Source organism: Vicia villosa, linkage group LG2 (genome assembly GCF_029867415.1).
Source record: "Vicia villosa cultivar HV-30 ecotype Madison, WI linkage group LG2, Vvil1.0, whole genome shotgun sequence".
In the NCBI taxonomy this organism is placed as follows: Eukaryota; Viridiplantae; Streptophyta; class Magnoliopsida; order Fabales; family Fabaceae; genus Vicia; species Vicia villosa.
This window is the reverse complement of record NC_081181.1, coordinates 6,587,348-6,614,145: the sequence shown is the minus strand read 5'-3', so window position 1 is coordinate 6,614,145 and position 26,798 is coordinate 6,587,348. Positions and strand designations below refer to the sequence as shown.

The following is a 26,798-nucleotide window of genomic DNA, read 5'->3' as shown; positions in this document are numbered from 1 at the left end:
ATCACTTTTTAAAAGTTTCCAACTCCAAATACTTTTCACCGAAAACACCCATAACTTAGTTCCGACTCGGACTCGCAACCACAGACAACAACACAACATCCACCATTAACAATTCCATCAAATACATAGTTTCAACAACAACATTACGCAATTCACCATTCAATCATCAACCACAACATTCTAACACATCTATTTCATCCACAACATACAATTGCATTATCCACACAATTAATCCAACAATTACAAAATTGCAACCATGATCATGATATTGAGAGAAGAAAAACACAAACCAAGCATAGACATAATCTACCCACCCTTACCTTAGAGTTCTTGCAAAAGTTCTCAACAATGGCGATCTTCTCTTCCCCTTTACCCTAACTCTCATTTCTCTTTTCTCCAAACTTTCACGTGCCCGTCCATCCGCTTTTTATTAATGTACAAATGTGTGTAAAATAATATGATTTTAATTTTTTTAATTTAATTTTGTGAAAAAAAATTATACATTTAAAAAGTTATAATTTTATCAGTGTAGATAGTAGTTACTTTTTATTTAAAAATAATATAGTCAACTTTAACTTACCACCTTTAGTTATTTTTTGAAATATTTATAATAAATAGAGGGTAAAATAGAAAAGAAAATAGGTTACACCAAAATTATATTTTCCATTTATATATTGGTATAGATATTATTATTATTACTAATACTAACTAATTAAAATAATAATAATAGTAATAATAATAATTTCATCAATTATTTAATTAAGTTATTATCCAACTAATATTAAATAATTAAATAATTATTAACTAATATTATTCAATTAGTCTTACTCCCCACATTACCAAATTCTACACTTTTACTCACACACCATCCACACCTTAATTCTACTCTTAATGTCACTACCCATACTCAGGATTCTCCAAATGCACCAAAACACAAAACAATACCACGTAATCACCAAATACCACATAATTAAATTACGAAAAATAAATAAAACAAGTCGGGACGTTACAATGTCCTACTCCATTTCAACTACCCAGGTTGAAGTCGATGATTTACATCCCATTCTATTACTCCATCATTATGTATTACAGACCCAAGATATTTAAAACGCATGACTTGAGGGATTATATGGTCTCCAACTTTCACCTCTAAATTAGAAACATTTATTCTTTTGTTGGACTTATATTCCATATATTTCGTCTTACTTCTGCTTAGGTGAAAATAGATGGAAGTATATGGCTAGTAATTTATGTGACCTTGCTAGATTAGCCTAGAGCAACCCCATGTAAATTACCGAGTATAACTTCAAGAATATATGTCTAATTTCGAAGGTGGATAAACAAAGTTTGTTTTACTAATTTCGACCAATTTCTCTTTTATAATGTTTCTTATAATATTATTACAAAGATCATGGTCTATGAATTAAATATCGTTGTTGCTAAAATTGTCTCACCTTCCTTAAATAATTTTTCTCTGAGGGGAAATATTATTATGAACATAGTCGTTGTAAAAGATATGGTATTGACTGAATGAAGTGGAGATCCCTAATGAAGTGCTACAATGCGAGTGACCTACTACTTTTTGGCCAAGCTATAACAAAATATCCTTTATGTAATTGTGAGGAGTTGATGATAATAACAAGAAAGCTCATATATGGGACATAAGAATTTGAATTTACCAAAATGAAAACTCCACATGCATTCTTGTTTCACCCTTTCACGACAGCAAAAACTATATTTTTTGGTCTCGATCCACGAAAGTTGCATTAATCTCTAAAAATAAAATAAAATTCATCGACGAAACCTTCATCAAATCGCCTCCGCAAGCATTCTTCATGATCCATGGCTCTGCTATACCAATTTGGTTCACCGCTTTAATGGTGAATATAAAAAAATATTACACAATCAATTTGTGAGATAAAAAACACTTATGTTGTTTGGGATAATATTTGTAATTGGTTTTAAGAAGGTTTTTTTTCTTCAAATTTCTTACATTTAAGATAACCTATTTCATCTTCAACAAGGTAATCTTAATTTCTAATTACTTTACTCATTTAACTTCAACGTGGGAACAAATTGACATCTATCATCTAACATGTGATTGTATCTACGTTATACCTTGTACGTGTGGTGCAACAACCAAATTTCGTAAATTTGGTGATCAAGACAAAGTTCTTAAATTTTTGAAAGGTTTGAGCGAACAATAATCTCATGTTATTTCCCAAATTATGATGATCGAACCCCTACATTCCCTTGAAAAAATTTTCTCTCTTTTTCTTGGTTAAGAATAACAGTAACACAACCCAATTCTTCATAACCCACCACTAAAAATAACCTATAACATCTCATGTTCAATCTAATTATGGGTGTGATCATGTTTCACAACAAAATTATTCTCGTGGTCGGGTCGCACCACTAATGGTACTAGACGTGGTCAGTATCAAGGATCAACTCATGTATGCACTTATTATGGTCATCACATAAATCTCACAATGGAAACTTCTTCATCAAACATGTATATCCACCAAGTTTTCAACAAAGATCTAAGTCGTCTTCTATGAATTTGGCTAATTCTCTAGAGACACATTCCACCACTAGTTTTGCACCGACCACAACAAATGGTGTTCTTCAAGATCAATATCAATAACTTATCTGTTTCTGCAACAACATTTAGCTACTAATTCAAATCAAAACTCTACCTTTCTTGATTCAAGCAAAAAATTTCATTGTCTCTTTAGTCGATAATGTCAATTTTATCTCTCCACCTTTGGGTAAGAAATTTTTTTAATGGATTATTGATATCGGTGTTATTCACCATATAACTTTTTCTTTGTCAAATTTTTCTTCTTGCCAAAGTAGTAAGCTTTTTACTATGAAAATGTCCGATGGTAGAACTACTAATGCCACAATATCTGGAACTGTCATACTAGACATGGCAACAAAACCCATACCCGCGGGTACCCACCCGAACCTGCCCCGAAGTTGACGGGGAAAACCTGCTTTGACTGGGTTTGGATTCGGGTTTGGATTTCCCCCGATTATAAAATATGGGGACGGGTCGGGTAATGAGGACACTAGTACCCACCCCGAACCCGCTCCGTTTATTTCATTATATACATTATTATTTATTTATGATAAATTAGAATATTAAATATGTGGCCAATGTTTTAATATAAAATATTTGACCACAACAAATGGTGTTCTTCAAGATCAATATCAATAACTTATCTGTTTCTGCAACAACATTTAGCTACTAATTCAAATCAAAACTCTACCTTTCTTGATTCAAGCAAAAATTTTCATTGTCTCTTTAGTCGATAATGTCAATTTTATCTCTCCACCTTTGGGTAAGAAATTCTTTTAATGGATTATTGATATCGGTGTTATTCACCATATAACTTTTTCTTTGTCAAATTTTTCTTCTTGCCAAAGTAGTAAGCCTTTTACTATGAAAATGTCCGATGGTAGAACTACTAATGCCACAATATCTGGAACTGTCATACTAGACATGGCAACAAAACCCATACCCGCGGGTACCCACCCGAACCTGCCCCGAAGTTGACGGGGAAAACCTGCTTTGACTGGGTTTGGGTTCGGGTTTGGATTTCCCCCGATTATAAAATATGGGGACGGGTCGGGTAATGAGGACACTAGTACCCACCCCGAACCCGCTCCGTTTATTTCATTATATACATTATTATTTATTTATGATAAATTAGAATATTAAATATGTGGCCAATGTTTTAATAATTTGATTTGTATTTATTATTTAAAATATTTGAAATGTATCTATAGAATATTTTGAGATTGTTTTATTTTATCATTTACAATGTAATTTGATTTTTGAAAAAATATATATTTCAATTAAAAAATTGATTTTACTAAATAGATGGTGGCGGGACGGGGATACCCGAATCCAACCCGAACTCATTTGGGACGGGTTTGGATTTTAATTCTTCATCCCCGTTTGGGTTTGGGGCGAGGAACGGGGATTGTTTGGGGATTCGGATTTGGGTTTGGGGAGGTAAAAACCGTCCCCGACCCGCTCCGTTGTCATGCCTATATCATACTTTCTGATCCTATAACTTTTCACAATGTTTATTTTATACATACATTTATTGTTAGTTTAATCTTCGTGACTCAATTAAATACTTAATCAAATTACTTCTTAAATTTTTACACTGATAAATGTCTAAGTTTGATAAACGTGCTAGTAAAACAACTTTTTTGTGATATAGAAATGATACTTAAGATTTCTTATTATATGATACTCCTACACACCAATTGTTCAAATGCCACTACTTCTCATCCTATTCAACCTCCTGAGATTGATCTTGAATCTTTAATATTATTACTCCTACTTTGTCCACACCTCACCCTTTTATTCAGCAACCTAATCCAAAATTTTCTCAACGTGTCACATAATAACCTGCTTTTCCAAATACTCCATTACTTACATACACATCAATCTGACACTTTAAGACATTCTACAAGGAACAATTGCACCGGGTCTTATCTTAATGATTATTATTGTGATCTTCTTACAAGAACTTCTACTGTCAACAATACTTATAATGGCACTATCTTTCCCTTATCATAATTGTTATTCATTACAATTTTTTTTCACTTACTATCTCTTCTATAACTGAGCTAAAAATTTCCAATCATGCCTGTCAATCTGATTTTTTTTTGAATCAACCTATGAAAAATGAGTTGGATGCCTTAATCTCCACTAACACTTGGACAATTGTTCATTCACCTAGTGATAAGAAACTCATAGGATCTAAATGGGTCTATAAAACTAAATATAATGTACTATTGAAAGGTATAATGCTTGCCATGTTGCCAAAGGTCACACTTAGCTTAAGGGTGTTGGATACTTTGAAACTTTCTATCTAATTGTAAAATTCACTAGTGTAAGATCTTTCCTTGCAATTGTTTCCATTAAAGGTTGGTTTTTAGAACAATTGAGTGTCAATAATACTTTCTTGCTTGAGTATCTTCACGAAGAGGTGATGATTTACCTACAAATTTTATACTTTCAAACTCTAATCTTAAAACCACCAAATTCCATACCTACATATGATTTACCTATAATAATACATTATTATAGATTACTCTCTTTTTACAAAGTATCATAATTCTTCTTTTAGTGTACTAAAGTTATCCTAACGATTGTTTTAAAATAAATGACTTAATACTCTTAGATATTTTCTAGGAATATAGGGGGCTATACTTTCCAAAGGTATCATAATTAATAAATAAAAAAATTGTGGTGAATGATATTTTTTTTTTTTATATTGAGTTTGATATAATTGATTTTAATAGAATTAAATTTAATAAATTTAATTTATATTTAAATGCATTTATACAAAAATGAGTTAAACAATTAATTTTAATATAAAAAATCATTCAAAATTAAATTTAATAACTGATGAAAATAAAGAGCAAATTAACACAGGCAGATGCATAAACTAGTCTGATCATGAAGCCTCACGTGTGCATGGTTACTATCATATAATCTTCACGTGTGCATGATGGTAGTTAGTTAGTTAGATTGAGTGACGTGGCATTAGCTAACTATATATGTACCATACTGTGTAACCGTTTTCAGTTAGAGAATAATAATGAAGATCACTCTTTCTTCTCCATCTTTATCAATTTTCGTTCATTGTTTTTCCTCCATTGATGGAGTTCTTAGATTGCTTTGATGGTATCAGAGCAGGTTGATCCTGCTCTGTTTCCGCTGCGTTAACGAGTTCTAGATTTGATTGATTGGTGATTGATGACGATCGCAAATTCTTGATCGTTCGTTTTTCGTTTCGTTCCTTCTTGATTCGCGTCTTTCTTGTTTTCTTTCTCTTCTGCATTTTGTTTCGTTGTTAATCTTTCTGCATATAGCTATGGCGAGAAACACTAACAACAGCAACAATGGAAATCAAGTGGATCAACTCGATCCTTACTATGTTCATCCATCGGAGAATTCATCTACAGTTTGTGTTACACCAGCTCTATCTGGTGATAACTATCACGCGTGGTCAATGAAGATGAGGAGAGCGTTGGCTATGAAGAACAAATTCAAGTTTGTTGATGGTTCCATACCAGTACCTAATGAAGGTGATCTCAATTATGCAGCATGGCAGAGATGTAACAATTTGGTACACACGTGGATCATTAATTCAACTGCGCCTTCAATAGCTCAGAGTGTTGTGTTCATTGATAATGCTATTGACATGTGGAATGATCTTAAGGATCGGTTCATGAGAGGAGATCGCATTAGAGTTGCACAATTGTATCAAGAAATCTCCAATCTCAAACAAGGTAACAAGAAGATTACAGATTATTTCACTGAATTGAGAGGATTATGGGAAGAATTAGACCAATATAGGCCTGTTCCAAATTGTACTTGTCGTATTCCATGCACATGCTTAACTATGAGAAATGTTAAGAATTTCAAATCTGAGGACAGGATAATTCAATTTCTGATTGGATTGAATGAGGAGTATCAAGGTGTAGCATCGCAAGTATTGCTGATGGATCCTATGCCCCCTATAAACAGAGTTTTCTCTTTGGTGATGCAACAAGAGAGGAAGCTGCAGTATGGAGCAAGTGTGTTAGGCACGAGTGTGACTGATGAGAATGCAGGGTTAGTGAATGCCGTAGAAGGACAAAAGCAATATGGAAGAGGAAGAGGAAATGGTAACCAATACCAAGGAAGAGGAAGAGGAAATATCAAGGTTTGTACCTATTGTGGCAAAACTGGCCACATTGTTGATGGATGCTACAAGAAGCATGGTTATCCTCCAAACAATGGTAGAGGAAACTCTTATGTGAATCAAGTTGAAAGTGAAGAAGCAGAGACAAAGTCATCTGTTGGATCTACTAGTGAGAGTGGAAGTATGACTCTAACCAAGGAGCAGTATCAATCCTTAATGACTTTGCTGGAGAAGAGTACAGGTTCTATCAATTTGACCAAAGGAGGAGGTAATTCTTCTATAACCTGTTTTAGTAGCCATGATAAAAATGATTGGTTACTCGATACTGGAGCTACTCATCACATTTGTTTTTCCATAGATTGGTTTGATACATATACTGAGATAAGTCCTATCACTGTTAACTTACCAAATGGGAATTCTATTATAGCTTCAGTTTCAGGCAATGTGAAACTTTCAGAATTGCTTACTATTCAAAATGTGCTTTATTTGCCACAATTTGAAGTCAATCTAATATCTGTGTCAAAGCTTTGTAGAGAGCAGGATTGTAATCTTGTTTTTAGTACTGATGGCTGTATGATACAGGGAAAGAAGGATTTGAAGAGGATTGGTTTGGCTAAAGAGCTCAATGGACTATATCACTTGGATGCAAGAAGGACCAATGATGTAGGTCTTGTTTCTAGTGTGTTTGTAAATAAGAAAGTTGTAAATGAAACAAAGGTGCCACCTAGTGTATTGTGGCATCTTAGACTAGGACATCTCTCTTTTGATAGAATGAGTTGTATGAGTAAAATGTACAGTTACATTCCTAGTGGTATTCATGGTGCATGCGATGTTTGTCAGCAAGCAAGACAGAAAATTCTGCCATTTCCCATCAGTAATCATAATGCAAATAAAGTTTTTGAACTTGTGCATTTAGATATTTGGGGACCCTTTAATACTCCTTCTGTTCATGGTTATAGATATTTCTTAACTATTCTTGATGACTGTAGTAGGCATGTGTGGGTGGTAATGCTTAAAACTAAGTCTGAAGCATCACATAAAATCAAAGATTTTATTAACATGGTAGAGACACAGCATGAGTCCACAGTTAAGATTGTCAGGAGTGACAATGGTGTTGAGTTGGCCATGCCCGTGTATTATGCTTCTAAGGGAATAATTCATCAAAAGAGTTGTGTGTACACTCCACAACAAAATGGTAGAGTTGAAAGACGACACCAACACATTCTAAATATCAGCCGTGCACTCATGTTTCAATCTGGATTGGCAAAAGAATACTGGTCCTACGCGGTTCTTCATGCAGTTTTTCTTATGAATAGAATTCCAACAAAGATCCTGAATAATAGGTCGTCTTATGAGGTGTTATATGGCTCTGCCCCAGACCTCAGTTCTTTAAAGGTGTTTGGTTGCCTGGGTTATGCCTCGACTTTACCAAACAATCGACACAAATTTGATGCAAGAGCACGCAAGTGTGCTTTCTTGGGTTACAAGCCAGGTATGAAAGGTTTTATACTTGTGGATGTTATTGATCATGACATTCTTGTGTCTCGCAATGTGAAGTTCTATGACCTTGAATTTCCATTCAAAACTCTTGGTAATGATGATGTTCCAACAGATATTTACCTTGACCAGGATGGTATTGATTGTCCTGAGCATAATTCTTCCCACTCTACTACTTATTCTGACCAAGGGCAAACTTATTCACCATCAGTTTGTGACTTGGCCATTCCTCATAGTAATGATGCCTCTCCTATAGTGGAATCTGCTCCGGTTCCACCTTTTTCCAGCATTGAACCTCAAAATACCTCTCCTATTTCTTCTTCATCTGAATTGTCATTCACATCAGATGATGTAGCCACTCTTTCTAAACCTTCATCACCACCATCCACCAATACTTCTTCCCATCTTGCATCCAGAAAATCCCTTCGAGTTGCAAAGCCTCCTAGTCATCTTAAAGACTATGTTTGCAACTCCTATACTTCTCCATCATGCTCTTATCCTCTCACTGATTCTATCTCCTATTCTGGAATTTCTCCTAAGCATAAGGCATACATCATGGCATTAGCTTCTGAAGTTGAACCTTCAAATTTTCTCAATGCTTCTAAGGATCCTCGCTGGGTTGCAGCTATGGACAAAGAAATTGAAGCCCTGAACAGCAATAACACATGGGAGTTTGTGGATCTGCCACCTAATGCTATTCCCTTTGGAAACAAGTGGGTTTTCAAAATTAAGAGGCATGCAGATGGTTCTATTGAACGGTTTAAGGCGCGTCTTGTGGCTCAAGGTTTTAATCAGACTGAAGGGTTAGATTATTTCGAAACCTTCTCTCCTGTAGCCAAACTTTCAACTGTTCGTGTGCTCCTAGCCTTAGCTGCCATTCACGGGTGGCATTTACATCAACTAGACGTAAATAACGCCTTCCTACATGGTGACCTACATGAGGCAGTCTACATGAAAGTGCCCAATGGTGTGTCTTCTCCAAAACCTGGCCAGGTGTGTAGACTAATCAAGTCGTTATATGGCTTAAAGCAAGCTAGCCGGCAATGGTTTGAAAAGTTAACAACGTTTCTTCATGCTCAAGGTTTTGTTCATGCCCATGCAGATCACACGTTATTTACTAAATCCTCTCCTACTTCATTTACAGCTCTCCTCGTGTACGTTGATGACATAATCTTGGCAGGCACTTCCCTCACAGTTTTTGAAGAATTAAAAGCTGCGTTGGACCACACATTTCACATCAAGGACTTAGGTCAACTGAAGTTTTTTCTTGGGCTCGAGGTTGCACGTTCATCCAAGGGCATTACTCTTTGCCAAAGAAAATATTGTTTGGAGTTACTCCATGATTCAGGTCTTAGTGGCTGCAAGCCTGCTTCAACTCCTTTAGATGCCTCCACTCGTCTTCATCAAGACAACAGTTCTGCTTTCACGGACATCACTGCTTATAGACGTTTGGTTGGAAGATTGCTCTATCTCACTACAACCAGACCTGATATTGCTTATGCCACTCAGCAATTGAGTCAGTTCATGAGTGCTCCTACTGAAGTTCACTACCGGGCTGCTCTACATGTGCTTCGTTATCTCAAAAGATCACCTGCACGTGGCATTTTCTTGCCCAAAGCTTCAAGTCTCCAAATTTTAGGATTTAGTGATGCTGATTGGGGAGGCTGCATTGACACACGACGCTCTATTACAGGTTATTGCTTCTTTATTGGTCAATCGCTCGTGTCTTGGAAGTCTAAGAAGCAAGCCACCGTTAGTTGTTCTTCTGCTGAGGCAGAATACCGTGCACTTGCTTCAGCAACTCGCGAACTCCAATGGCTATGTTTTCTCCTTCATGATTTGCACCAACATCCGTCTCGTTTGCCTGTCCTTTATTGTGACAATCAAAGTGCTTTACATATCTCTGCCAATCCCGTGTTCCACGAACGGACGAAACATCTTGACATTGATTGTCACTTGGTTAGGGAGAAACTGCAGGCTGGTCTTATGCGTTTACTCCCGGTTACTTCGCAACAACAAGCTGCAGATGTGTTCACAAAGTCCCTTGGCCCACGTCCTTTCTTTGATTGTATCTCCAAGCTTGGTTTGGTTGATATCTACCAGCCTCAAGCTTGTGGGGGGGTAATAACTGATGAAAATAAAGAGCAAATTAACACAGGCAGATGCATAAACTAGTCTGATCATGAAGCCTCACGTGTGCATGGTTACTATCATATAATCTTCACGTGTGCATGATGGTAGTTAGTTAGTTAGATTGAGTGACGTGGCATTAGCTAACTATATATGTACCATACTGTGTAACCGTTTTCAGTTAGAGAATAATAATGAAGATCACTCTTTCTTCTCCATCTTTATCAATTTTCGTTCATTGTTTTTCCTCCATTGATGGAGTTCTTAGATTGCTTTGAAAATTTGAAGACAAAACTATAAATTCTAATTTGAAATAGAATCAATTTTAAGAAAACAAAATATGTCAAAATCACACGTAAATCAAATAAATTTTTATAATTTAAATACAACATCAACACATTTTAATTAAAATGTTAAAAGGGGAAATTGGAGATTAGATGACGAACGGAGTGAGAGACAATACGTGGAAGACACACGACCTATGGATTATATTACAAGATATTTATTTATTTATTATTTTAAAAAAAAAACTTATCATCATCGTTCTCTCTTGTTCACTCTATCAGAAGAATCGTAATGGATTGCAATTTGCAGGCCTCCGTTATTCCTCGATGCCTTCCTTCAACAACTCCCGCAACAAGAAAACCCCATTTTGTTGTTAAATCGTCTCACCAGAACGATACATCCACTCCTTCACCAGATAATAAGGAAGTAAATGTTTCCAGACGTCAATGTCTCACTTGTTTGTGTTCAACTCCATTTCTTATTTCATCCAATAATGCAACCGCTCTTGATAAACCTCCCGGGTGCAGAAATTGCGGAGGAAGCGGAAACATCATCTGTGAGTTTTCTCTTATCACACCATCATCTTTTCTTACAAGCTTATTACGACAACAAAGCTTATATAATTTGTCATCATTTAGGTGATATGTGTGGTGGTACAGGAAAATGGAAAGCTCTTAACAGTAAACGAGCACAAGATGTTTATGAGTTTACAGAATGTCCAAATTGTTATGGTAATTTCGTGCTATCTAACGAAGGAATTTTACAAGTTTTTTAACTTTTCTAGATTTACCAATTTAGCATATGCAATTAACTTGTTCGGTTTTTAGGTCGAGGAAAGCTTGTCTGTCCGGTCTGTTTAGGAACTGGTGTGCCAAACAATAAAGGTCTTCTGAGGAGGCCCGATGCGAAGAAACTGCTTGATAAGATGTATAATGGACGGCTACTTCCAAACTCTTAGAAGGTAAAATTTCTCCGTTACTCATCCGTTTCAAAATGAGTGTTGTTTTAGAGGAAAAGTTTTGTTTCAAAATGACTATCATTCTCACTTTTCAATTTAAAAATGATTGTTATTTTTACAATTGTGTTCTTTAATTATTAGTACTGTATACACAACTTCCAATATATTAATAAGGTTAATTTGGTAAAAGTACAATATTTTATAACAATATCGTTATATTTATTAATTTGTGTACAGAAACTTAAACGACACTCATTTTGAAACGGAAGGAGTATTATACCACTTCATTAAGTAACGGTTTTCTTGAATATTGATCTTTGTTGATGGTGTTATATTCATTCATTGTATTACATCCTTTTCAGTCATTCTTGTGAGCATAATGGAAGTGTGAGGCTTTGCGAATGCTGTTTTCTGGCACAATGACAATTTTCTATACTAGTCAACTAAGCCGGTGACTGCAATGTTAATCAGCTTCTACCATACAGAACGTGCCCGCCCGCACCAGAAAGTTTTGCTCATATTTTTGGTCTGGATTCATTCCACAACTCTAGATTTCAATATTCTGTACCCATGATTCAATGCTAGGATTGTCATATTCATGCAGAACATAGTGTAAAACATTGAGCAAACACTTGTAGCAAGTATTGGTATTTAAGGTTCTATATAGTTACCAAGTAAATATACAATTGTTCATGCAACTTGTTTGTATCCAGGGTATTATATTCTCAAACATGTGTGATTAGCCAATTTGAGCTTTTTATGAAATTGGTTTCTTTTAAAAATAGGACAGTAGTAACATTGAACTGGCCAAGCTCGCGCATTATCAATGGTTTTAACATTTTTTTTCCACGATTTGCCTACAACACACAATTCTACTTAAAATCAGATTCGTTGATTGGGGTGAATGAGATCGCAAAATTGTAAGATTTTAATATATAGATTGTGATTTTGACAACCTTGTTGAAATACATGATTATTGAAAGATATATAGATTGTGATTTTGACAACCTTGTTGAAATACATGATTATTGAAAGATATAATTAAGTGTTGTAACTAATTAAATATATGCTAAAAATAATTATTCTTAGACATCTTTAAACGTGATTAAAACACAGTTTGCTATGACGGCAGTCCGAGTTTTGCTTGTGATAGCGGGGGAGCTTCGTACGGCGGCAATGACGGTCAAAGCAAGTCTCGAGTCAAGTCGGTTTGTTTCATGGATCAAATCAGTAATAAATTGTGTTTTGGGCCCTTTCTTTTGGGATATTTAAAATCTTTTTTCGTAGTCTTATTATTGTTGTTTTGCAACATTATTTGTCATTTTGTTGCCTTTATGCTGTAAGTGCAAGTTTGATAGTTAAATGGTGTTTCATTTGATATGATTCATGACAGTACACTAGTATTTCATGGAGTGAATAGACAATTTTCTGCACTAGTGCAATGGTAATCAGCTTCTACCATACAGAACACATAGTATTTCAATGATAAATACTTAAAAGTTTACCTCTTAATCACATAGTACATGATAAACGCTTAAAGTTTACCTGTTAATCCGATCCAAACAGAACATTAATCAGAAATGGAGCTAAAATGTTAATGGTGGCATCTTCGAATTAAGTACCAAGATCAACGACGAGATCAATGACAATCCCAACAAAATGTCCATGGATGGACCTCAGTGTATAGATTTATCAGAAACTAGATATATATGTTTAACACTATTTCACATTGTTACTGTGAATGGTCATACACATATATGCAGTTTCTTCCAAACTGTTGTAACAAGTTGTTGTTAAACATTTACATTATTTCATTCTCATTCCATTAACTTATGATGGAAATCACAATCTGCTTAAGACTGTCAAGTTCAATCAGAATATAATGAAACTAAAAAAAGGATATATAATTGTAAAATTGGAGCATATTAATCATTAAACAAAACACAATCAGTTTGCAAATCACAAAAATCTAAACCCTTAAAATTAAATGGATAAAACAAGATCATATCACCATAGCCATATACCTAGGGGTGAAAACAAGAAGGAAAAAAAAAACTAGTTACTCAATCCTCCAATTGAAAGAAGGCTTTCCTTGTAAAGACCGATTCTAAAATAATTTTCCTCTGCACAACAAGTAATACCAATCTCCTCAATTTCTTGGGTGCTCAAATCAACACAGGCTAGTTTATTATCTTTTTTTCTAAAGAAAATATATCCCTTCTTCCCAAATCCAACCGGGGGCCAATAAATGGAGAAGGGGCCACAAATATATAATTTGATCCATGATTCATTCACACCGACTTCACCCAGAATGGATATGGTTAAAGTAATATCATTGCCATATTCGTCATTATGTGAGAGCAAAGCAATAGATCCATTTAACACAGTCAAGCATGCTTGAAAAGCTAAATGAGTATAAGGTATATCCCCGATGGGTGTTATAAGGAATGCCTCATCACTCAGGTCAAATGACAATAGAGTTAGTTCAAGAGGGTCAGTTCCGGCGAAAACCAACCAATGACATGCTCCATCCACATAAACTTCTCGGGCATCAAATGACTCACAATAAAACCAACCAGAAAAAACAAGCTCCATGTCGATTGTTCTCCAAGAATTATTTTTCAAACTATATATCTCAAAATAAGTTTCTTGTCTTGGACGAGGATAGTACCACTACAAAAAAAAGCCTCAGTAGTGACGTGAATATCACGCCACTAATCAAAAAATCACATCACAAACAAATATTTGCGAAGTGAAAATTCACGTCGCAGGAGGCAAGGTGGCAACTTTTAGTGACGTGATTTTCACTTCACTATTTAGTGAAGTGAAAATCACGTCGCAAAATTTGGGTCAGAGATTAATGCATTTTCAGTCAGAGCAGGCGTAGCAGCGTTTGGGTCAGAAAAGCAACTTTAGTTGCGACGTGATTTACATGTCACTATTTAGTGACATGGCAATCACGTCACTAAATTTGCCTAGGAGTCAACTGAACTGTGCATTTAATGTTTAATGTTGCGACGTGATTTTCATGTCACTACTTAGTGACATGGAAATCACGTCACTAATATTTTTTTTTTTCAAAAAACCAAATATATATATATATATATATATATATATATATATATATATATATATATATATATATATATATATATATATATATATATATATATATATATATATAATATATATATATATATATATATATATAAATATATATATATATATATATAATTAAATTAATAAACTAAATATATTAAAATTTATAAATTAATTCAATAAACTAAATATAAATCTAATATTAAAATTAAGAAAGTAAAATTATAAATCTAATATTACTAAATAATGTAATTATAATTTAATTAATAGTTTACACAAATTCAAAATTAAAAGTTATAACAACAAAATAAAAACTAAACTAAATCAACAATCAATCCGGGTCGGGAAACTCATCCTCATTTAGATTTTCCTGATCAGTCGGCGCAGAACTCCCCATATTTTGGTTTCCACCAAAGGATTGCATAAATTGTCGCATTTGTGCCTCCATATCCGATTGTCTTTTCGCCATGACCTCCATTTCCCGCTGATGCTCACTCCGCATTGCCCTCATTTGGGCCTCCATTTGGGCTTTCAGTGCCGCTTCACGTTCCGCCGCCTCACGCCTCACCTCATTTATCGCCAATTGTCTTATAGTGTCTCTCTGTTCATCTGTTAAAGTTACAGGACGTGAACCTCCTTCCCCGTCGAGAACTCTTTGATATAGAGTTCTATCATCAGATCTCAAGGTGCCTGCCAAATTTCCACCACCAAAAAAACACCCGTTAGGCCCCTTGCCGCCAATGACTTTACTCCAAAGATAAAAATCTACATCTGGATGAAGCGGCTCTCCCGGTCTTGGAGTATACTTAGGATTAGCAGTCAGAAATTGTACAAGCAATGCCTGATAATCATCCTACACATACAAAAAAAAGTTAAATATAATTTAGTTGCCACATGAATTTCACGCCACAAATTTAGTTGCCACATGATTTTCACGCCACAACATGTCAAATGTCACATGAAAATTATAACACATACATTCTACCTGTCAGAATTAATTAATAAATCAGAAGAATAATACCGATTTAATTCATACATTATAACACATACATTCTACCTGTCGGAATTAATTAATAAATCAGAATAATAATCCCGATTTAACTCATACATTATAACACATACATTCTAACTTTGATCACCAATTTGATTCATATATATCAACACTTTATCGGCACTTCACAATCACCACCAAATACATCACAATTCATCGCTTAAAGAAATACCGATAGCTTAACCAAATATAATACGGATAGCTTAACCAAATATAATACCCAACTTTAACCAAATAATACCGATAGCTTAACCAAATATAATACGGATAGCTTAACCAAATATAATACTCAACTTTAACCAAATAATACCGATAGCTTAACCAAATATAATACCGATAGCTTAACCAAATAATACAGATAGCTTAAAAAAATAATACCGATAGCTTAAATAACTTACCATAGCTTTTTGTGTACGACTGTCAACAAAAGCTCCTGTTTTCTTTTTCCGAGTCCTCGCAACCAGCTCGGTCATAAGTGGAGGTCTATTTAATTCCTTAGTCTAAATAACAAAATAAACTATAATTAATAATATCAATTATTAATTGAAATTATAACTTTGAGAAGTGGTAATAATAATTACCATGCGACGAACATGCTCAGCAGTGCTTATACTTCCAACAGCATTAAGGCAACCACCCTTTTCAGATGCTCTCATCTTCTTTGCATTTTCAGATTTGGCCGCAAACTCATCACTCTCCCAATATTTAAGAAGTTCCCGAAAGATTTCTTCTCCTATCCAACTAGGACGGATGCCATGAAGTTCCCAACGCTTTCTAACACGTCGTAGCATGTCAGAAAGTCGTCTTGCAGTTCTGCCATAATAATTTTTTTTAATCTGTCTCTCTTTCATTGGTTCCCACACACATTTTTCCTGCATTAAAAGTAGATAAAATAAAAGTTAGATAATTGTAGTGAAAAAATTATTTAAATAACAATAACTTAAACAATAAATTAAGTATACCTGAAATTTCGCAAACCAATGATCTCTATCATCGCCCTTAACATCTTTAAAAGTCTTTACTCGGCAATTTTTCACCATTATACGTCCAGACCCAATAATTTTCCATGAAACCCCTTCTATACAAATGCCTGACCACTTCATCTGGGTCACTAATTATAGGTCTACATTCACATTTAAGACAGGGACACCTAACTCCTCCTTCGCTTCGACAACATTCTTGAGCAAACGCCCACGTGATAAACCCGTTAACTCCTTCTATAAAATTGAGTTTAAGTGCACGTCTTCCTGGTTCCACTCTATCGTACATCCAACTACGATAATACAAATAATATTCCATACTGCACATGTATCCAATCATTCTCTTTTTTAGTAACATTCTTAAAACAAAATAATATACTTCACACTATAATAAACATTTTTAAAACAAAATAATATATTATTTTTTAATAACTATGTAGTAACCTTCTTTTAAAATGTTGTTTAAAAAATACTAATTCACACTATTTTGTTTTTAACAAACTTATTATTCCTTTTAAGTAATATAAAATATAATTTTACTCCATTGTATTTTATTTTAAATATATACCTAATATATTTCATTTCTAATAACATTTCATTTCTATTTTGTTCATCAATTTTTATGATCTATAATCATCAAAATTCAATTATACCAAATATACAAATTTATTATACCTAATATATTTTATCAATTTTTCATCATTTCTAATCATCAAATTAAATTCAATATTCAATCTATTTTGACAATCTACTTTCAACTCTAATCATCAATTTTTTTACTCTAACTTACAATCTAATTTCCAACTCTAATTTTTTACAAACCTAATTTACTACAAAACTAACATTCATCAATTTTAAACTTCAATCTAATTTTCTACAAACCTAATTTTCTACAATCTAATTCATCAATAAAAAAAACCTAAAAAAAATAAAATGTCAAATATTACACCTAAAAAAAATTATAACACAAACAAATCATTTATAACACAAAACTAACATTTACAAAACTAACATTTATAAAATGTCAAATATTACACCTAAATAAAATGTCAAATATTACCTCAATCTTCAAATGTCTTCTTGAAATGCTCCTCCAATCACAAATATTACACCTAAAAAAAATTATAACACAAACAAATCATTTATACAAATTAAAACGAAAATGATAAATAAAATACAGAAGAGTAAAAATAAATTGATACATGCCTTGAATATTTTGCAATTGAAGTGAAATTGAGAGAATGTGTGAAGAAAAATTTGGGAGAAAATGGGGAAGAAGAGAGGAAGAAGAAATGGGGAAAGAAGAAGAAAGGGGGAAAGAAGAAGAAAATAGGGTTCTGGAACGAAGGGAGAGGGAGAAGCGTTTTGGGAAAAGGTATTAAGATTTTAGTGACGTGATTTTCACATCGCCACGTTGCGAAATGAAAATCACGTCGCAACAAATGAAGATTCCCAACCCACGTGCTCCTTGTCAGTCAACTCTGGCATTAAAGTTTTTTGGTTTTTGTAAAAATTAGTTGCGACGTGATTTACACGTCACAACTGAATTTTGAAAAATTCAAACTTCCCCCCTGTGCATTTCTGACTCCAATTGTTTTTTTATTTTTAATTTTTTAGTTGCGACGTGATTTACACGTCACAACAATTTTTTTTTTAATTTTTCTGACTCCCCCCTTGATTAACGTTACTTTTATTTTTAAATTATATAAACATGTTGCGACGTGATTTTCACGTCACAACTGCTTTATTTGCCACGTGATTTTTATGTCACTAATTAGTGACATGAAAATCATGTCACTAATAATTGTAGTTTTGAAAAAGTTGTGACGTGATTTCCATGCCACTAATTAGTGACATGCAAATCACGTCACTAATCTTTTTTTTTTTAATTTCTAAAACCTAATTAATAAATTATATTTATAAATTAAATTTAAAAACTAAATATATTAAAATATATAAATTAAATTAATAAATTAAAACTAAATATACTTTTATATTTTTTAAATATTGTTTTATTAAATATATGTAAATAAATTTCGTTTTTAATATGCAAAACTTAAAAAAAATTGTTTTTATATACTATTTTTTTATAATTTCATTTTTAATAAGTTTTTTATATGCAAAACTTAAAATATTAACCTATTAATATAAGCCAAACAGTGACGTGAATATCATGTCACAATCTTGCCACATGATATTCACGTCACAACATTTAAACAAGAACATCATTTAATGAGGCTGCCTGCAAAAGCCTGCCACCAATCAATTCACGAAAATTAAAATTTCCCTCTTAAATTTTGCGACGTGTTTAACACGTCACAATTAATTTTTTTGAAATTTTGAACCTTTCCTCCCATGCGAACGTTACACCATTTAGTGTTTTTTATTTTACTTTTTAGTAGTGACGTGTTTCCCATGTCACAACTTCTTTTTTCAATAATCAATGTCTGACTCCAAATGGCTTTACATTATTTATATTATTTAAAGGTAGTGACGTGATTATCACGTCGCAACTACCAAATTTTTGACACGTGATAATCACGTCACTAAAACACTTCGCAGGAGAGCTTTATTCTTGTAGTGTACCGAAAATCGGGATCAAATGATACATACTGAATGACCTTAAAGTCGTGTCTAACTTGATCATAACCAAATCCATGAAAAGCATGTGTGAGATCGAGGTTGTTTTGAGGGTGTTGTGGTGAAAGTTCAGCGGGGCTACGAGGAATGACCCGGAATTCCTCAGTAGCAGGATTCCACAATACATATTGTAGATTAATTGGATATTGTTGGGCAAGACAAAAAATGCCGTTAACACTTGCGGAGCCGAGAATACTCCTATCACGGCCAGACTGTTGAAACGGGCGTGGCAAATTGAGTTGGACGCCGTTGTTGTTGAGCAAATGGAATTCAGAATGATAAAGATATTCAGGCGTCACGGGGAGATCACTATGACATGAGAAAATAAATGTATGATAATCATCATCAGAAGCGTGACGAGATAAGAAATGGTTGCTGTACATGGTCATGAAACGAGAGTCTTCAAATAAAATGGACCATGATTTGCGTACGCATTGAAAGCGCTTCAATGATTTTACTGACAGTTTCGATAGAATAGAGAAAGCAAGATCATCGGGAATAATAGAGTTTGTGCTGACCTTTGATACAGACGATAGTGGAATATAGTTTTTGGTGAACTTACGTAACGGAGGAGGGAGGTAGAAGGTGGAACCCTTGGTGTACAAGAACGATAGGGGAGTACGATAGTTTGTGGTGACGTTACGTATCGGACGAGGGTGATCGACGGTGGACGTCAATGCTTCCATGTACGATCTGAAGGATACTGGAGCGGAGGAGTTGTCTTCTTCCATATCGATCGGAGCATCGTCTCCGACGATAGTGGTGAATAACGAGAGTGGAATATAGGTTCTGCTGATATCTGCCAGATAGTTTTCTATCTTTGAAAACTTCCTTACCGGAAAATACGGACTCGGACGAGGGTGGTAGACGGTGGACTTGGTGTGGAAGAACGATAGTGGAGTATTGCTTGATCTTTTCTCTTCTTCATACGCCACATATTCATCCATCTTTGAATCAGAGGAGTTGGTTCAGTTCTCCATCGGAACACCGTGGGAGGCGGCGGCGGAATCCATCATCGTCTACCCTATAACGACTTCTGCTTTATTTTCTCTCCGGAACACCCTATTTATTTCTTTAACGACTTCTGTTTTATTTTCGCCTCCAAAACCCTATAACGACTTATACTTTATTTTCTCTTCAAAACCCTATTTATTTCTTTTTCTTACCCTATAATTTAAGAAAGATGTGATATGTTTCATTGATTAGCTAAATAATTTATTTTTTTAAACAAAAATATACATAATAGTAAAGGTTAATAGCTGTGTATTAAAACTCAATATATGTATGAATAGTAGGATCTTCAAAAACAAACCAACCTAATAGAAAATCGTAACCAAATCAAACTAAATCGAAATCGCAAAAAATCGTATTTGATTCTGATTTATTTGGGTCATCTTTTAATAAAACCGCATGGTTCGGTTCAGTTTGCGGTTTATATATTGCAAACCGAATCATTACAACCTAAATTTTACTTAATTCACATTTACACTAAAGTTAAACCTATTATACATTAGCCTTAGGACTACGAACAATTTTTTCATCCTTACGCTTATAGTTTCAATTTCAGTTTTCTCAAATCTCTCCTAGAATTATCGCGCCATCTTCCCCACATACATCTTACATGTTCTTCTCTAATCTTTAATATCTTATATTATTTCTTTTTCTCCTTCTCATTTTTATGCAAATATTTCTTCTTTCAATTTTGTTTTTATCGCATATCTTCTTCTATAATATCTCCTATCTTATGTTCTTTCTTTTTCATCTTCACTAATCTCTCATCTCTTTTATTTTTTGTTTCATTATAATATTTTTGATATTGTTTTATGCTATTATTTTATGTTTATTATTTCACTTTTGCCTAATCTAATTTATACATATTAAATGAGAAGTTGTTGTCTAAATATGGTGAGTTTTATTGTTATTTGATAGTGTATGAATGACTAAATATAAAGTTATATTGTCATCTATATGTGTATGTATGATTCATTAAAATATTTATAAAAAACCGAACCGAACAAAACCGCATAAGTTTGGTTCGATTTTTTTTCTAAAAGTCAACCGAACCAAATCAAACCGCTCAAACCGCATCGCAAACACCCCTAATGAATAGTTTAAATAGTTTAATTAAAATTTAAAATTAAACAAAAATATATTCTTTATATATAGATTTTAATTGTTATTGTAAAACTTTTTCCAATTATATTATCACATCTAACAAATTAATATTCTAACAAATTAACAGTTTTGATTTATTGACAGTGTAAAATTTTTTCACACTACTAATATATTCTAATTAAATTATTTTTTACACTGTCAATGCATCACAACCATCTAATTAAATTATCACTTCTAACACATTAAAAATTGTCATTCGTTTAATAGTGTAAAGTTTATTTACACTAATGGTATATTCCAATTAAAGTCTTATATATTTACGTGTGTAACAAAAAAAACGAAATTTACCCTAAAAAAATGTTGTTAGTATGTCCAAGTGATACCATAATCAAAAAAGGTATAATTAAACCTCCACTGTTTAAAAATGAGAATTCTAAAAGAAATAAGGACCCTTCCGTCATTTTCCTTGCATGCAACATTCCATAAAGCTTTCTTCCTACAAGTGGACGGAAATCAGAAAGCTTTTCACACGTGTTTCCTTTCTCTCTGACACAACCAAACAACAAAGCAACACCTTTTTCTAAATTCTTTCCACTATATTCCCTTCCATCCTCCACATTCCATAAAACCAAACACCGCATTAAAGTGAGTATCCGAAACACTCTTAGCTCTGCAAGTGGGTTTTCTTTTTCTCTGAATTCAATTCATTCATCTCTGCTTTCTGCGTCACCATCGATTCTTTTTTTTTTTTTTATAAATAAAATATTGGACGAAACAATGAACAGCGTTGAAATCGTCCAATCATATCCATTCAACTCTCTGTCAATTTACCATAACACCCCTCATCTTCGACACGTGTCAAAAAACCACTCTTTCACTCTCAACCAAATAAACTGTGCTCTAGATATACATCAACAACAACAACAAGAATCACTCAATCGAAAATCAACAATGAGTTCTTCTGTGATGAGAAAGCTTGACGTACTTTCTCCGGTTCCCGCCGATATTGATATCGCTAACTCCGTTCAACCGGTTCACATCGATGAAATTGCGAGGAATCTTAATCTTACTCCCAATCATTACGATCTTTACGGAAAATATAAGGCCAAGGTTATTATTATTATTATGATTATTCAATTTTGTTTTCGTATTTGTTATGGATAATTGTTGTTTTGGATTGGTGAAGAGTGTGATTTGATTTGAATTGTGCATGTGTAATTGTGTATGTGTAGGTTTTGTTGTCGGTTTTGGATGATTTGAAAGAATCGAAAAATGGATATTATGTTGTGGTTGGAGGTATTACTCCGACTCCTCTTGGTGAAGGCAAATCTACTACTACTGTTGGTCTTTGTCAAGCTTTAGGTGCTTTTCTTGATAAAAAGGTTTGCTTCTATGACATTATGTTGCCACCTCTTTATATCATAGATGTGTGTGAGATTTGGTATGAAATAAGAATGTGATACGAGTATCCGACACCGATTTAAAAATATTAAAGAAAAACAAATATTTTTGGACACTTGGCTGACTTTTCTACATTTGTATGATTTTCTGACATGTGTTAGACAGTGCAACATGCCTAATTCTAGAGGTGTTTGTGCTTCATAGATTTTAATGCTTTCTAGGTTTGGTTAATGACGATCAAAATTGTGGTTAATGTGTATACCAAAATTTTATAGCTCATTAACCGTTCATTGAGTGTATATTGCTAACCGAGTTATTTGTTAATGAAGCTCAATGGATGGTTCATTTGTTAAATTGTTATTCATTTTAATTATTGATGTACAAAATTGTGATAGTAAAATGCAGTAGATAGTTAGTGAATCATCTGTCTTGGTGTATCGATACGCTATAATTATGAACATCATTAAGAAGGTGTAGTGTGTGTCTGAGTTCTCAACTATATAATGAAGATGAGTATCTTCGAATTTTACTTTTGTTCCTAGGATGTGAATGATGGGTGCAAATTTTGGATTAAAATAATGGCTAATTTGGTATTTAATCTAGGATGAAACTTTTGGAGCATTATTTGTTTATTATGTTGTGCTGTCTCATATTCTTGACCATGAATGTAAATGTACACCTGATTACAGTTAAATCTCTGTTTTTTTTTAGGATAATATGCTTTGTATGGGCCATTACAGCATGCATCAATGGGGTTTATTTTGTAACTTCCGAACATTATGAATTCATGAGACTAGTTTTTAGTAGTAGTAGTAGTATTCTCAAGAGAAACAACTGTTTTCACTCTCTTGTGAATGTATACAGATGTTTTCACTCTCTTGTGGAGGTTTTGCCATGTTGAATTTCCCTTATGATGTGAGATGAAAAAAAATTTGATTTAAGAACTGTTCTTTCATTACTTCTCTTCACTGGCTGTGTGACGTGCGTCCGAAATATTAATGAAAAACCACCATTTTAATCATGTGTTAAGTTGTGCTGGATATGTAAATTTTACTGTTGGTTTTCCAGCCTTACATTAGTGTGTGCATGTGCCTCCCCTAATTAAAATATTAGTTACGAAAGAAAAAAGTTTATGCTGGATTATATGTAATCCCATCTCATCTCTTTATGTTAGGTGGTCACCTGTGTTCGTCAACCGTCACAAGGACCTACTTTTGGAATCAAAGGAGGTGCAGCTGGTGGTGGTTATAGCCAAGTGATTCCCATGGATGAGTTCAATCTTCACCTAACAGGAGATATCCATGCAATAACTGCAGCAAACAATCTTTTAGCTGCTGCAATTGATGCCCGGATTTTCCATGAATCAACACAATCAGATAAAGCTCTTTTCAACCGATTATGCCCTGCAAATAAAGAAGGAAAAAGGAGCTTTAATGATGTCATGTTTAGGCGTCTCAAGAAACTTGGCATTTCAAAGACTAACCCAGATGAACTTACACCAGAAGAAGTAACTAAATTTGCTAGACTTGATATTGACCCTGATTCTATTACATGGAGGAGAGTAATGGACATCAATGACCGGTTTTTAAGGAAGATTTCTGTTGGTCAGGGACCTGATGAGAAAGGAATGGTAAGAGAAACAGCATTTGATATTTCTGTTGCTAGTGAGATAATGGCTGTTTTGGCATTGACAACATCCTTAGCTGATATGCGGGAGAGGCTGGGGAAAATGGTTATTGGAAATAGCAAGAGTGGTGACCCTGTAACTGCTGATGATCTAGGTGTTGGAGGTGCTCTAACTGTTTTAATGAAGGACACCATTAACCCTACTCTAATGCAAACTTTGGAAGGAACACCTGTTTTTGTTCATGCAGGTCCATTTGCAAATATTGCTCATGGAAATTCTTCTATTGTGGCTGATAAAATTGCACTAAAGTTGGTTGGACCAGGTGGATTTGTTGTTACTGAAGCTGGTTTTGGGGCTGATATTGGAACTGAAAAGTTCATGAACATTAAGTGTCGATATAGTGGTTTGTCACCCCAATGTGCAATTATCGTTGCAACAATAAGGGCACTAAAAATGCACGGTGGAGGACCTGCAGTTACTGCTGGAAAACCTCTTGATCATGCATATTTGAATGAAAATGTTGCTTTGGTTGAGGCTGGTTGTATTAATTTGGCAAGGCATATAATAAATTCAAAAGTTTATGGTGCGAATGTTATAGTTGCCATCAACAAGTTTTCAACCGACACTGAAGCTGAGCTAAATGCAGTTAGAAAAGCTGCCTTAGATGCTGGAGCTTTTGATGCTGTAGTATGTAGCCATCATGCCCATGGTGGCAAAGGAGCAGTAAGTTCATGCTTCACATGTCTTTGCATATTTCTGAAACAAAATTATAGGAAATTGAGTTATAATAATATTAGTAAGGCCACAGAAGAACATAGAGAAACATTATAATTAAGATTTTAAACAAACTGCCCTATTTCAGGGCTACAACTAGCAGCAAAATTAAGTTTATATACATGCATTAATAGGATAGATGCAAGTCCAATTATCTTTCTGTTAGTAACTTTGCAAGTCTTGGTTCTATCATTTGCTGAGGTATGTCTTGTCATGATCTAGGTGGACCTGGGTATTGCAGTTCAAAAAGCTTGTGAGAATGCGACACAGCCATTGAAGTTCTTATATCCTTTGGATATAGGTATAAAAGAGAAAATAGAGGCAATAGCAAAGTCATACGGAGCCAGTGGCGTTGAGTACTCAGAGCAGGTGATCTTATCTTGTTTGGTTATGTCACTTTACTTTAACTCCTGAAAAATATAACTAAAGTTATTTATGAATTGTTAGTGGAACACAAATAGATGTGTTTTTTACTTCCTGATTGAGATTCTCAATGTCTAACCAGGCCGAGAAGAAGATTGAGATGTATACCAAGCAAGGATTTTCAGGGCTTCCAATCTGTATGGCTAAGACTCAGTATTCATTCTCGGACAATGCAGCAGCTAAGGGAGCTCCAACTGGGTTTGTCTTACCAATAAGAGACGTAAGAGCTAGCATTGGAGCTGGATTTATTTATCCTTTAGTTGGAACAATGAGTACCATGCCTGGATTGCCAACAAGACCATGCTTTTATGACATTGATATCGACACAACAACCGGAAAAGTCATTGGTCTCTCTTAATTATTAAACCTCTATCTAGTGGATTGCGCTCTAGCTGCTACAAAACCTTCGCAGATGCTATTACCAAATTCCCAAGTGTTATTACAACACCATATTCCTCCATGATGTTCTCTTGTTTCTTTGCTTAATGGAATAATTACCTGAGGAGTTGTTCATGTTACCATTTCTGATAATGCATAATTTAATTTATGTAAAACTCACAGCTATAAGGCATAGCAGTCTCACATAATTCATAAAATCTAAATGGAGAGAACTTAAAGTTTCATAATAATTTACTTAAAAGTTAGGGAATTTGATGTTTTTATTGTTAATTTGGTTCTTTTTGGAAACTCAAGAGACATATTTCTTTAACTGTGAAGTTTGTGATTTGCTGCAGAATGTACCATGGTGATTTTGGCTGAAAAATGAAATGGCCTAGCAGATAAAAACATCCTCTATTATCTTTTGTCTAAAATGGATGGGAAAAAGAAAAAATTTACAGGGTGACAGTTAAATTTGAGTCTTAAGAATGCGATAACTTTATTTGATATTTTATTGAATTTATTAGAGAATTGTCAATAAATAAGGTTATTGGGCCAAGTTGTGGTTAGTAATGGAGGGTGTGTGATTGGTAGGCCCTATTATTAAAGTTAATTTGCTTTATTTTCATAAAATAAAATAATTGGGAAAAGGAGAGAATAGAAGCAAAGGAGAAGAAAAGTTCAGAACGTGAGAATAGCAGAGAACATGAAGAAGCGCGAAGAT

At 34.0% G+C, this 26,798-nt stretch overlaps 4 protein-coding genes across 4 annotated transcripts; 2 read left to right on the top strand and 2 right to left on the bottom strand.

The window, feature by feature from the left end:
* The first annotated feature begins 10,865 nt into the window (after positions 1 to 10,865).
* Positions 10,866 to 12,351, top strand: LOC131645800 (protein PHOTOSYSTEM I ASSEMBLY 2, chloroplastic-like). Its single transcript, XM_058916005.1, has 4 exons — positions 10,866 to 11,184; positions 11,267 to 11,359; positions 11,456 to 11,589; positions 11,949 to 12,351. The coding sequence occupies exons 1-3, from the start codon at positions 10,920 to 10,922 to the stop codon at positions 11,584 to 11,586; spliced, it is 489 nt and encodes a 162-aa protein (XP_058771988.1). The 5' UTR covers positions 10,866 to 10,919; the 3' UTR covers positions 11,587 to 11,589; positions 11,949 to 12,351.
* A 1,290-nt stretch (positions 12,352 to 13,641) lies between these two features.
* On the bottom strand, positions 13,642 to 14,181 carry LOC131648506 (uncharacterized). The gene has a single exon (XM_058918259.1). The coding sequence runs from the start codon at positions 14,179 to 14,181 to the stop codon at positions 13,642 to 13,644; it is 540 nt and encodes a 179-aa protein (XP_058774242.1).
* Positions 14,182 to 14,976: 795 nt separating this feature from the next.
* LOC131645799 (uncharacterized) lies at positions 14,977 to 17,824 on the bottom strand. The gene is made up of 5 exons (XM_058916004.1): positions 17,777 to 17,824; positions 16,699 to 17,036; positions 16,318 to 16,608; positions 16,135 to 16,236; positions 14,977 to 15,538 (listed from the first exon to the last, which is right to left on the bottom strand). The coding sequence occupies exons 2-5, from the start codon at positions 16,837 to 16,839 to the stop codon at positions 15,017 to 15,019; spliced, it is 1,056 nt and encodes a 351-aa protein (XP_058771987.1). The 5' UTR covers positions 16,840 to 17,036; positions 17,777 to 17,824; the 3' UTR covers positions 14,977 to 15,016.
* Positions 17,825 to 22,071: 4,247 nt separating this feature from the next.
* On the top strand, positions 22,072 to 26,345 carry LOC131648946 (formate--tetrahydrofolate ligase). The gene is made up of 5 exons (XM_058918684.1): positions 22,072 to 22,581; positions 22,704 to 22,853; positions 24,047 to 25,222; positions 25,496 to 25,642; positions 25,779 to 26,345. Exons 1-5 carry the CDS (start codon positions 22,249 to 22,251, stop codon positions 26,052 to 26,054), a joined length of 2,082 nt encoding a protein of 693 aa, XP_058774667.1. The 5' UTR covers positions 22,072 to 22,248; the 3' UTR covers positions 26,055 to 26,345.
* The last annotated feature ends 453 nt before the right edge of the window (positions 26,346 to 26,798 follow it).

Bases quoted from the DNA above. Each gene is read 5' to 3' on its own strand.
- LOC131645800 (XM_058916005.1), top strand. From the start codon at position 10,920: ATGGATTGCAATTTGCAGGCCTCCGTTATTCCTCGATGCCTTCCTTCA. The intron at 11,185-11,266 runs GTGAGTTTTCTC...GTCATCATTTAG, and splicing joins AGGAAGCGGAAACATCATCT to GTGATATGTGTGGTGGTACA. The intron at 11,360-11,455 runs GTAATTTCGTGC...TTCGGTTTTTAG, and splicing joins AGAATGTCCAAATTGTTATG to GTCGAGGAAAGCTTGTCTGT.
- LOC131648506 (XM_058918259.1), bottom strand. From the start codon at position 14,181: ATGGAGCTTGTTTTTTCTGGTTGGTTTTATTGTGAGTCATTTGATGCC.
- LOC131645799 (XM_058916004.1), bottom strand. From the start codon at position 16,839: ATGAAGTGGTCAGGCATTTGTATAGAAGGGGTTTCATGGAAAATTATT. The intron at 16,609-16,698 runs GTATACTTAATT...CTTTTAATGCAG, and splicing joins ATTGGTTTGCGAAATTTCAG to GAAAAATGTGTGTGGGAACC. The intron at 16,237-16,317 runs GTAATTATTATT...TTTGTTATTTAG, and splicing joins CTGAGCATGTTCGTCGCATG to ACTAAGGAATTAAATAGACC.
- LOC131648946 (XM_058918684.1), top strand. From the start codon at position 22,249: ATGAACAGCGTTGAAATCGTCCAATCATATCCATTCAACTCTCTGTCA. The intron at 25,223-25,495 runs GTAAGTTCATGC...GTCATGATCTAG, and splicing joins CCCATGGTGGCAAAGGAGCA to GTGGACCTGGGTATTGCAGT. The intron at 25,643-25,778 runs GTGATCTTATCT...ATGTCTAACCAG, and splicing joins GCGTTGAGTACTCAGAGCAG to GCCGAGAAGAAGATTGAGAT.